Source organism: Amphibalanus amphitrite, unplaced genomic scaffold, assembly GCF_019059575.1.
Source record: "Amphibalanus amphitrite isolate SeventyFive unplaced genomic scaffold, NRLGWU_Aamphi_draft 000321F_arrow, whole genome shotgun sequence".
NCBI lineage: Eukaryota > Metazoa > Arthropoda > Thecostraca > Balanomorpha > Balanidae > Amphibalanus > Amphibalanus amphitrite.
The window spans coordinates 48604-60301 of record NW_024881816.1 but is presented as its reverse complement, the minus strand read 5'-3'; the positions used below and the strand labels follow the sequence as shown (position 1 = coordinate 60301).

At 51.3% G+C, this 11698-nt stretch overlaps 1 protein-coding gene across 1 annotated transcript in view; it reads left to right on the top strand.

Moving 5' to 3' along the window:
- The first annotated feature begins 1511 nt into the window (after positions 1–1511).
- Positions 1512–11698, top strand: part of LOC122388411 (dual specificity testis-specific protein kinase 2-like) — a 43560-nt gene continuing 33373 nt past the window's right edge. The window contains exons 1-2 of the mRNA XM_043379467.1: positions 1512–1997; positions 10157–10278. Of these exons, the coding sequence (XP_043235402.1) occupies positions 1698–1997; positions 10157–10278 (422 nt within the window). The 5' untranslated portion in view covers positions 1512–1697. The remainder of the gene's footprint in view (positions 1998–10156; positions 10279–11698) is intronic.

Genomic DNA, 11698 nt, shown 5'->3' with positions numbered 1-11698 from the left:
AATACGTACGTTTGAAAGTATTTCGGTCATTTTTCACCTTAGAGCAATATTGGGGTCACCAGAGGTCATCAAAGGTCAAAATTTGCCAATTGTCATTATATTTTTCAGAAAACATGCCGCTCTCTCAGGAACTATGGTAGCTAGAAAAACGCATGGAAAAGCACTCGATAGCTTTTGAACTCTTCTTTTGAAAAGGTCATTATCAATATTGTCCTCAGGTCAACGGCTTAGCCTCCAGAGGGCAAAAACTCCAAAAATAGCTGTTTTTACGAAAAGTGTTTTTCGACAATAACTTTCGACTACAAAAAGCCACGACATTTCTATTGCCAGAATCGTGTTCCCCTCACCGAGACGCGTCGAATGAACTATAATTTGACCTTGAAAGGTCAACTTAAAAATTTGACCTCAGGTCAAGGTCATGACCTGACCGGAAAAGGTCATGTTGCATATCAGTCGATGCGTCTCAACAAGACAAACACAATGAGACCATCCCCAGCGTTCTATCTCTTTCCAATCGCGAGTTATTGGCAAAAAAACTGTTTGTAACCTCAAATGACCTCGGATGACCTTTCTAGAGGCTATCAGCAAAAATGACACCTTGGTCATCACGAGTGGACTAAATCATTGTGATTCTGAAATATTTGGACTGTTTTTATGCGTACACACGGATCTAGAGGCATTTTCATTTTTCTCCATTGACTTGTAATGGAAAGGTCATGCCACTGACCTGACCTTAGGTCACGGATATAAAAAATCCGAGATATACAAATTGTAGGCTCCCATAACAGCATGCAATCCACCAAGTTTAAAACCTTTCTGACAAACACTGCAGGCTGGACATGATTGCAAACTTTTTTTAAGGCTTGGTCAGTTAACTTGACCTGGTGACCTGACCTGACATGACCTGGGGTCAAAAATTTCACACATTGTCCAAAATTGATGTACCAAAAGCTACCCCAAGCGGCGCGGCGCTACGCGCCGCGGTTTTTTATTCACACGCGAAAAACGCGACAGGGTGGTAACATATGCCCCCCCCCCCCCCACTGGGGCGAAGGTTAAAAGAAATGAAATGGAAGCTGTGAAAGGAAGTTCGGAAGTTGTGAAAGAAGTTAAGTTGAGTTGTGTTCAAACGAAATATCCCACGCTGCAGTCTTGGCCTATTGTGTCGTTATTCGCCCCCCCCCCCCCCCCCCCCTCTTCCCGCCCCTCCTGCTGATCGGGAGCCCATCAACTTTGACCGCCGTGCGCGTGCCACTGGCTCCACACTCAACTTTCTTATCGCACTTGGCCTTGGTATCTTCCTACTATCAGTATCGACCCGCCCACCGTCCCCTCTAAGCGCACCTGAGCTGTGCCGCACCACACGCCCCCGTCCCCCTCCCAACGTCCATGTCCCTGTCCAACGGCCACCCGCCCCTATTACTCCCTCCCCCGCGCCCTCATCACCCCATAACAGCATGCAATTTTATTCACTGAAGGCTGGACATGATTGCAATTTGCCCGGCGCCCAGCTGCCCCCACCGGCGCCCGTCTGTTGACAGAGCCGCGGTGCCGGAGCGTGGCGCCGCCACTGCCGCCCGGCCGCGGGAGAGAGTCGAGAGGCGCCCGCAGCGCCGCCGCTCGCCGTCCGCCACCGCCGCCAACCGAGCGCCAACCGCCAGTGCGCTCCGAACCGCGGTGTGGGGAGGTCACGCGCGATGACAGAGCGAGGAGTGCGCGCGAGCGACCAGCGGCGCGGCGGCTCTGCAGTACGTGCTGACAGTGTGGGTGCCGGCGGTGACTGTGGTATGTCGGAAGGAGACGCCATGTTGCCGGAGCAGCGGCCGCAGGAGGAGGGCGAGGCGGCCGAGCCGGCAATGGCGGAGGCGTCGGCGTCGGGCGCCCGCTCGCCCGGCGCCTCCTGCCTGGCACTGCGCCAGGCCGTGGCTCAGCTGAGTCGGCTGGACGACTTTAGCCTGGAAACGATCGGCAGGGGCTTCTTCTCGGAGGTGTACCGGGTGAGTGCGGCCAGGGGACGAGTGCATGGTAAATGATGACACGACGTGGACCAATGAACGTTCTAGAAAGGAAATGAATTCCTAAAAAGTGGTGGAAACTCAACAATTATGCTGTTTTCTTCTCATGAGACGATCTTTTTTCAAGTCTCACTTCATTTTGAGAGCACGGTTGATTTCTTGGTCCGATTGAATCCGTTCATATTTCATTATCCGTGCTATGCCAATTCCTCAGACTGAGTGTCAAATATAAGGCCTTTTGGAAGGGCAAGGTGTCCCACTTCCTCTCCCGACACGCGTATTTACAAATTGCAACCGAGCTCCGCCGTAGGGTATTTTATTTCCGCCGTAGTGTATTTCACTTGGGGGATTTTCTACCATACATCTGCCTGAGCTTAGGGTAATTACAATTTGTCGGCGACGTTCGAAAATGATGCACCTTTTTTCGCAGTATAGGATATCGCATGCGCATATTTCTGCCTTTTTGGGTGCGCTTTATCGGTTTTTTCGTGAGTAACTCGCGTGAAAACCGTCCGATCGCGACGAAACTTTCAACACCCCCGATTTTATCAATTTTACACTTACCCTGAAAATTTCATGACCCTGACCCAAATGACCTTTGACCTGTGACCTATTTCTCGAGACCATGTTTGGCCCGAATCGCGATTCGGCGTATGTCGGCTCGCATTAGCCGCGCGGTTGCAGTTTTCACGTGGTTTCAAGCGTTGAAACATGTGATATGATGCTGGTCCCATGCATTAGGGTGGGTGTCAAGGTCACCTGAAGGTCAGGTCAGCTCAACGACCTTTGATGACCTCGGTTCACTTTTTCGAGTTTTACATGTTTCTAGGCTAGTTTTTGGAGCTGATTTCGAATTTAGCAACCATTTGAACATCACAGCGGGTGTAACGAAATTATCCAGACACCTTTCTTCCCGCTGTAAAAGCAAAACAATCTGGTACTTTTTCTTTTAACTGAGCTTGTAGCCACCTTTCATAAAAACACAGTTTACTCACCTCGTTGGTTTCTGCATATCTTTGGAGTGGTTTCAAAGGACAGTCAGAGAGGAAATGAGGAACCCACACAGTGGCGAATGTTCTGGAGCATTTCAGCCAATGGATTCTCCAGCACACTGGCTTTGATGCGGACCAACGCCATCTAAACCTGTGCCTGCGGTTCAGCAGTGCTTATGGCGGGTGGCTCTTCATACACCTCCTGCTGAACAAGAGCCCACAGGTTTTCGATTGAATTGGGATCGCGTCCGCGACTTTTTCCAAGTCATAAGCGTTAGCCCAGAATGATTGAAGGTTCTATCGGCATCACCTCCCGTTCTTTTAGGGACTTTTAAGTAGCGCGCCGCCACGCATGAAGACAGCGTGGCTTGAATCAGGCATCAGTGCGCGTCAAGAAACCGTGCCCTCCTATGCCGTCTGGTTGAGCGCCTCCAGTCATGCTCCACCACCTTCCCTGGAAAAGCTCCACCCTTGCCTATGGGGCAAAATATAAGGGACAAAAACACAAAACAAGACAGATAAAAACAAAGCAAAATTAACTCATTACCTAATGAACTTCAGGCTGGAGCAAAAACATAGGTAATAGGTTATGACGATTTAGAATGAAAGATTAAAATCAACCTGACCAGGCCTTACGGTCCGACCGGGTCCTAACCACCTTACTTCGCCTAACTTGACCCAGTTCAACCGTGGTTCAACCTAGCCTACCACAACACCTGCAGAGTGCAGAGGTACCTTCCTGGAAAAATGACGCCCAGGGAGATGACTGTCAAACTTATTGAAATGCTACCATGATTGCTTGTCAAAATGTGTGTCATCATGCTCTTGTTTGACAAGTGATGTATAATAAATGTGATATTCAATAATTACTCCTGACTGTTGACTGTTGACTTGTTGAGTTATCAAAATATTCAAATAATCAGGGTACAATCCTGTGCATAGTGCACACTAATCATGTTGTTTTGTGTAGGCCCTCTGCACATTGTTGTGTGTACTGCTATGTGCACCTAAGTAAAAAAGTGACTGGTGGTACATGACAAAAGGTTGAGCAACTGTGAACTGTGCATTGAAGACATTGGCACAAAGTTCATCCGTAATTACTATGCTTAACACCTAATGCAAGAAGCGACATAAATGCCCAGATGATAAAGCTCTCTGGTCAACATCACACAAATTTATTGACATACTTTGCAGGTACATATTTACATTCATGGCAAATACTTTCGATTTGATTCAGAAACTAGTTGCTAGTAAGCTTGCATTTTTGTAGGCACAACAACGACCATATATTAAATCATAAAAAACCTTCTCATGGCATTCATCAATACCTTTCTACCAAACAAGTACCTTATACCTAGCTTCCATGCAATGATTCTAAAATTTGTCCGCAATCCATCTATATATCAACTGACACAATGAATTTCAAATACCCTAACAAAACCTATAACTGTACATAAGAAGAATGCAATACTACAAGAATTGTGAATTTCTGAAGTTATTCTCACATGCTGAATGTTGAAACTCTACTTTTGTCGTCCATTTCCATGTTTGATTGAGCCATCATATAGAACTGTTTCCGTTCTACAGTCACAAGCTTTCCCACAAATCTTGAATTTTTACACATCATCTTGAACCATGCTCCAGTCTTTCCAACAAAGCAATTTTGATTTGTTGCAACAGCTTCAGATCATGATATGCTTGAGGTTTGTTACACCATTTGTCAGACAAATCTCTACAAAATGTGTATCAATTCCCAAACTAAGTAATTGATCATATCAGTATTTGCAGTTTCCACACAATGTTTCATAATACTATTCTATGTTTATATAAAGAAACTCAAATAATCCACAAATTGTTATTGAAACACTCCAACTTCAAGAATTCACAGCAATAACAGTACAAGTTCAGAAGCAAACAAACATTGCGCCACATTTCGTATGAAACGCGCCATCGGCCTGAAGTTTCTACCACAGACGGTAGTTCGACCGCAGCCGTACTGCGAAAACCCCTGCCCACCTTACCCCACGGCGGAGCTCGGTTGCAATTTGTAAATACGCTCCCGACACATGTTTCGAAGTCAAGGTCATCTCGCTGTGATCTGTGAAGCTAGCCTCTGTAGCAAAAGGCTTTTCGAATTGCATTCGAAAGGCAGGCGACCAAGTCGATTATCATGGTTCCAGCAAGTGACCCTGTAATGTTCAGCCCATTCCACTCATTCTATGATAAGTTCCAGCGTATTACGGCATGAAGGAATGTTATTCAGGTACCTATTGTGGAAGCTCAAGTTACGGGTCCGAAAATATTCGCCAGAAAGAAGGAGCCGTTTCGCAGATCGCACTGTTTCCTTTGCCGTTTGCAATGGTGATAGCATCATTGTGATTGTGCTTATCGCGATGCTGGCTGGCAATGTCGGACAATTAATAAGGCAATTATTTCAGTGTCGGTTGGGTGCGTTGTGGGCTGGCCTTAGCGTCTGCGTCCTTCTCGCCCGGGTAGCCATGGTAACCTAACCGGCACGGGGGCGCCCCATTACGGGCCAGCTGCTGCCGGCGTCTGCCGCGGCTGATGGGTGTGCACTGACCGAACTTCCGCACCTGGGAGCAGCTGATCACAACAGCCGGGTGTTCATAATTGAATGCTGTGCAGTATTCAGCTGCCATCCTAGAGCAATAACTCCTCATTTTTTTAAACAAAAGGTGCGTAGAGCTGGGTTCTCGACTACCCACTACTCGTCATCGAGGACTCGAGGACGAGGACGGAAGTGCTGGCCAGTGAGCCTCCCTGCGCCGAGCCCCACACCGGCGCGTCCACCGGTACCCCGCGGTACACCGCGCGGTGTGATTGATTGTTGTTTACCCCACTCCGGCAAGAGCGGTGCGTAGTTCATCGATCTTATCATCCGGAAAGACCAGCGGTTGTGAAAAAAAAATCACTCCAGCAGGACGCGAAACTGCAACTGAATTAGTGACTGATGATTCTTTATAGCCGTATCAGCAGATGTGCACGATATTTCCTCATCAGTTTTCGTGGTGATATTAGAAAAGTGATGCTTCGTTTTTATCACATGGTTGTACTATGATGTTTGGAACCCGGAACGGCTGGGTCACCATGTGGTCGTAAAACTTGGGGTGCATTCCTCCCTGCCTTTTTCCTGATTGTATTCATTTAATTTCTACCGGTGTGGGAAAATTGGAGAAAGTTTCTGATTCGTTCTTCCGTGAAACTTCAGGAATGAGTTCTTCAAATTGAGCTCCATCTGTTATCGTTGCAGGGTGCTGTAACTTGCCTACTACATTGATCGGCACTCGACTGTCAAAAGTTCATAATTATTGTGCTGCCGGTCTGTTTTTTTTTCTCATTGGCCGGAACGGACTTGTTATCCAGAAGCCAGAAGGCAAAAATGGCAATTACCTGTCTTGTTGTTTCTTTACTCATTCCAGTCTAGGATTGACAACATGGGAAGTCATGTGCAGAACTTGTTTTAAGCACAAATGCGACCACGCTCACATGGACTCTGATGTTGCAACAGGCCGAGGCTCTGAGGTCTGTAAGCCGTATACATCTGCCAGTTTTGGTAGTCGCCGCGGCGCCTCTGGACCGGTTCCTGTGTCAGCAGTATCGCAGCCTTGGCCCCCGGCCTATGGCGCAGCGAGCGCCACTCGGCCGGCGGCCGCCACTCGGGCAGAGAGTGCAGCGCGGCCCTGGCGCGCGGCTCAAGTGTTTGCGGCTGAGAGGGAGACCGGGTCTCCTGGTCCGCGCCGCACCGTCTGCCTTCTCAGCCCGCCGACAATGAGGTCGAACGCCCATGTGCGTTGGCTACGCGCTCTGCGCGCCGCTTTCGCCGCTCGTCCGCCGTCTGCGCCGTGGAACGTTCTCGACGGGCGCTGCCCGGCTCTCGGTCTGCCGGCCCGCCCTCCTCGGACTGTGCCCCTGGACGGCCTTGGTCCGGTGCCATGGCAAACTCGTGACTGGTGTGCCAGGAGGGTGTCCGCCCCCGCCCGGCAGACACGGAGGCGGAAGATTGTAGCCGTGAGGCTGGGCTGAACGCTGCACGACCGACGTCCTGTGTGCAAGATGCACACGCGTTGACTGCGTCAGTTCGCGCCCGGCTGACGTCATCGTCCCACCGCCGAAACACCCACTCACTGTTGATGACATGGCGTGCGGTAAGATGCATGACCATTGCTTACTGAGAGCGCAACGCTAGCGTGCAACAGCGGCTCCACAACCCTAGTCGGCTATCGTGCCAAACTGCGATATGCGACTGCGCCGTCTCTGGGTTCCCATGCAGCGTAACTGCGCTCCCACTGAGCGAAATCGTCGGCGGCGCATGTAACCGTGGTGGGTGCGGGCGGCCAGTGCGCCGCTGCCGGAGCGCTGTGCCGCGTCGTGCCGCTTCACTGCGGCTCCGGCAGGGCCCGGATCTCTCCCCGTCTCCCCACCGCCAGAGAAGCCGGAGAAAGGCGGCGCCGTTTGGGAGAGATGGACGATATGACGGCCGTGCTGGGTGGAGGTCGACGGCGCCTCGCCTCAGTGAGCGCGGGCCACATACGGTCACCTGTGGGCTCTGGGCGAGGTAGCCGGTGCCAGGAGGGGCCCGCCGCTGCAGAGTGGGCTCACAGGATGATGGATGATGGACGATGGGGGTGGGCGGTGGGCGGTGGGCGATAGACGGTGAGCAGTGGGCGGTGCGCGGTGGGTGATAGACGATGCTTGTGCGCGATGGCCAGCGGTGTGCAGTTACCTGTGCAGGTGGTGGAGGGTAGAAGACGACTGTAGACATTAGATCGCGCACGGTGAGAATGGAAACTCTCTGGGAGATGTCGGACGCTGATGTGCGAATGGGCTTCCATGGTGGCCTGATGACCGAAGCCCGGTGCATTTTTTTGCAATGCTGCTCGGATGCTGATGAATTTGCACTTCGTCATGCAGTTCCCAGGTGCTTGCCCGTAAATATTCAGCTGGTCACCGAACCTTCGGGAGTCTTGAGCAACACCGGTTAATCATGTCGCACCTTCACTGCCCGGATAGTCAGCATTTGTGTGGTCGGCGATCCGAGTCGATATTTTCACTTCCCACGGATTTCCAGCCGGGTGCTGGCTGTAATTCATTTGAAAAAGCCATCCGCTGATGTCAATCTAACGTGCTGTGCAATCATTACTCTGCCGAAGCGTCGTCAGTCCTCTGATTTCACAACGATATAAAGACTACAGCGCTTGTGCGGCTGTCTGGTGGTGCGCTCGGCCGGGGATTTATTTACTGACGAGTGATATTTAGTGTTCCCTGGGAACATTCCGTCACCTAGAACTGGCCTGGTGCACACGGCAGGACAGGTGGGAGCCTGCCGCCGTGAAGCGGACGACACGGTGCTCAGTGCTCCGTGAATGTCTGCTGGCGGTGACATTGAGGTTCCATGTTCCGCGGGCCATCCCGCGGCCCGTGACCGAATACGACTGCTGGGAATCGAGAGCTCAGGTGACGGACGTGGTTTCTGGAATCCGCCCACAGGCTGAAAACGAACCGTGAACCTAAAGAAAACTAACCGGCCGGTTTGGACATCTAAACTAAAATGCGTCTTTATGCATAATAAGTGAAACAGATCATTGTCTTGTCATGGAACTCATCATGAGTAACCTAATAAGTGTTCAATTATCGCTTGAAGTCCCCATGCGGGTCATTCGATCCACGTTGACATCATCCTGAGCGTCTGCCGACCGGCCAGTGGTACGTCTCCCGACACGGTATCGAACCTCGCTTCCTCCCCGCCCGTCGTCGGCGCCCCGCCGCGTCGGAATCAGAGCGCGTTCGGCGCCGGTGCGTCATGGTTGTCGCAGACCGCCATCTGTGGCACGCGCTCGTGACTGGTGCGCGCCGGCCGGCCGGCTAGGCCGCGGCGCATCTGGCGTTTGTACCCATTCCGTCGGCCGGTCGACGCCAAACAGCCGGCGCGTCGGTGCGGCGCCGGTCGCCGGCGGTCGGTCGGCGGAGCTGGGGTGGCTGTCGGCGGAGGCGGGGTGGCCGGTTCCGCCGATAGGGTCACTGCAGTGTGGTCAGCTCTCCACCATTGACGCTGGTTGCGGTCTGCGGGACCTCGCTGGCGGCGAGGTCGTGGTTTTGCCCGGGCTGCCGAACGGAGTACGGGGAAGGAGGTCGAACGGCGACCGCCGCCGTTATGAACGGGAAGCGCCGCTGGCGCGCGCCCAGTGGGTCAGTTTAGGCAGGTCACGCTGGGTCACACCGGAGGTGTAACCGCCGGGCCAGCCGCTGCGGTGGCACTCCGACTTGCGCCCAAACCGCTGACCGGTGCCGAGCGTACTCGGTCCGCTGTGGCCTGGTCTTTTGAATCCCAAACATCCTGTTGGTGTGGTCGGAAACATCAACTCGTAAAGACTTCTGATTTCCCTTACGCCAGCAGTCAAACTTCCCCATGAGCTCATCCAGGTCAGCGGAATCACTTCCCTGTCGCAGTGACCAGAGCGGCGGAAATGCGCGACAGACGCCTCGTCAGCGTAACTGCGCTCCGGTCATGTATCAGTCTGTGATAAGAGGCCATCAGCGGTCATAAAACATCACCGACTGGCGCCCGCCGCCATGACACGTCAGGTGTCTCCACTTGCGCTGGTTGTTGCGGAGCGGTCCATTTATCTGCGTCAGATGCCGTATGTGCCCTGCAGTCTTCCTTACTTCCCGTCGGCCTGATGACGTTCGATCTCAGGTCTGTGACGTCACGTGAGGTCGGTCTTGGAAGCCCCGCTGCTGAGCCTGTCACGGAGCCAGTGATTAGCGTGTCTGCCGCCGGTGGCCGCCTGAATGAGTTCTTCATTTATAATGGGCGATGAGGAGCGCGCTGAGCTGCTCCGTTTGTCAGCAGGTTTTGTGCCGCGTCATGGTGCCCCAATTGAGATAGCTGAGGTCGAAAGAAGATCGCTATCGTTACCGTTATTTCTCAAAATGGAGGAAAATCTACTTCAGTTTTGTGAATGGTGTCAGATTTGTGTCTTGTTTAGACTTTCAAATGCTTTACTCTTTACTAGATACTGTCAGTGCTCAGTGTTTTCCCGCGCCATAATAACAATACCATCAACCATTCACAGTGCACCCTCTTGCAGATGATTTGGTCAAGTCGCCATAACACGCCCTTCCTTTCAGGTGGTGCACCGGACGACGGGCCAGGTGATGGTGCTGAAGATGAACCTGCGGCCGTCCAACCGGTCCAACATGCTGAAGGAGGTGCAGCTGATGAACAAACTCAGCCACCCCAACATCCTCCGGTGAGTCCGTGGTCGACGTCATTAACTATAATAAACTAGATGGCATATTTTGCGCTATAACTGTGCGTTTTGATAGATGCATTTGATGGGGCATTAGTTTGGGTGTGGGAACTTATGATTTTTATTTGTCTTATTTTGTCGGAGTTGGATATTTGTTTGAACGGCATATTGCTGGTGCTGGTTGCGGGTTGTTAGAGCCTTTCTCATGGTTTGCCTTTATCGAACTCAAACCCATCCTACCCTACCCTAACCTACCCATACCCTACCTTTACACATAGTTACCCTTCTCATACTCGATTAAAGTAGCGTACCAAATTTGAGTGCAATCGGCCCAGCCGTTCTTGAGATATAAAACTGGCCCACAGCACGTGCGCACGCGCTAGCTGAGCCTCCAGATGACTTGTGCCAGCCACCTTTCTAAATTGTCCCAAACAGTGTACAAAATTTGAGCGAAATCGGACCAGCCGTTCTTGAGATGTATAAATGGACCCCTCACGTGCGCACGTGCAATCGATCCACCCTACCTGTCACAAATGACCATGCATCGCCAGGTTAATGCCCCCTCCACCCACAGTCCAAGTTTCAGCGCAATCGGCCCAGTAGCAGCTGAGTTATTCCTAGTACAAAAATGTGCTGTTTACTGGTAGGCGCTTATTTTCAGTGTTTGGAATTCCCCTTTACGGGTGGTGCATTGCAGCCCATGCTTTGATAGCTATTGTGAAAAGTTGTATGGCCTGCCGGCCATAAGCCATCGACCGGATTTTGTCGAAAAATACCTGTAACGTTAACAAAACACGGTCGTATGTTTGAGTCATTTTCACAAAAGTTTATTGACTTTTCCATAATATTTTGGGTGGATATTGGTCAGAAAAGAATGCTCTTTCCGAATATGTAGGTTTCATAGCGATTGATCAACGTTTTCAATGTGTTTTGATGTTGTAAAGGACGTCGCGCTCCGTGCGAATCAAATTTTCAAATTAATTTTTCATTATTAAGGAAATGGTACGGATCATCAGTTTTTGGTTGCTATTATCTTATTACACATACATTTGTCTGCAAAATGATACAACACCGATTTCATTCCGTCAAGCCGTTTTCCAGCGGCATCGATTTTCCCGTCACAATGCACGAAATCGGTCATTTTTCACAACCGGGGGTGCTGTCTTGCACGTGGCGCGTGCTATACTATGAAACCATATCAATACGCTAGGCCCATCTCTCCTCTATCCAGTGGTGGCAACCCCACCTCGCTACGGCAATCTGTCGCCGAGTTTTGGGCCCGGGAAGTGGGCGCCGCAGGCCGGTTTTCGCCCGATCTTCGATTTGACCGTTTCCCGTGTTAACCCTATGGCGCACGCGAGCGCGTGCTGGCGGCGCACCCCTGGTCCGATCACGCCCAAATTTTAATACAAAGGCCGCC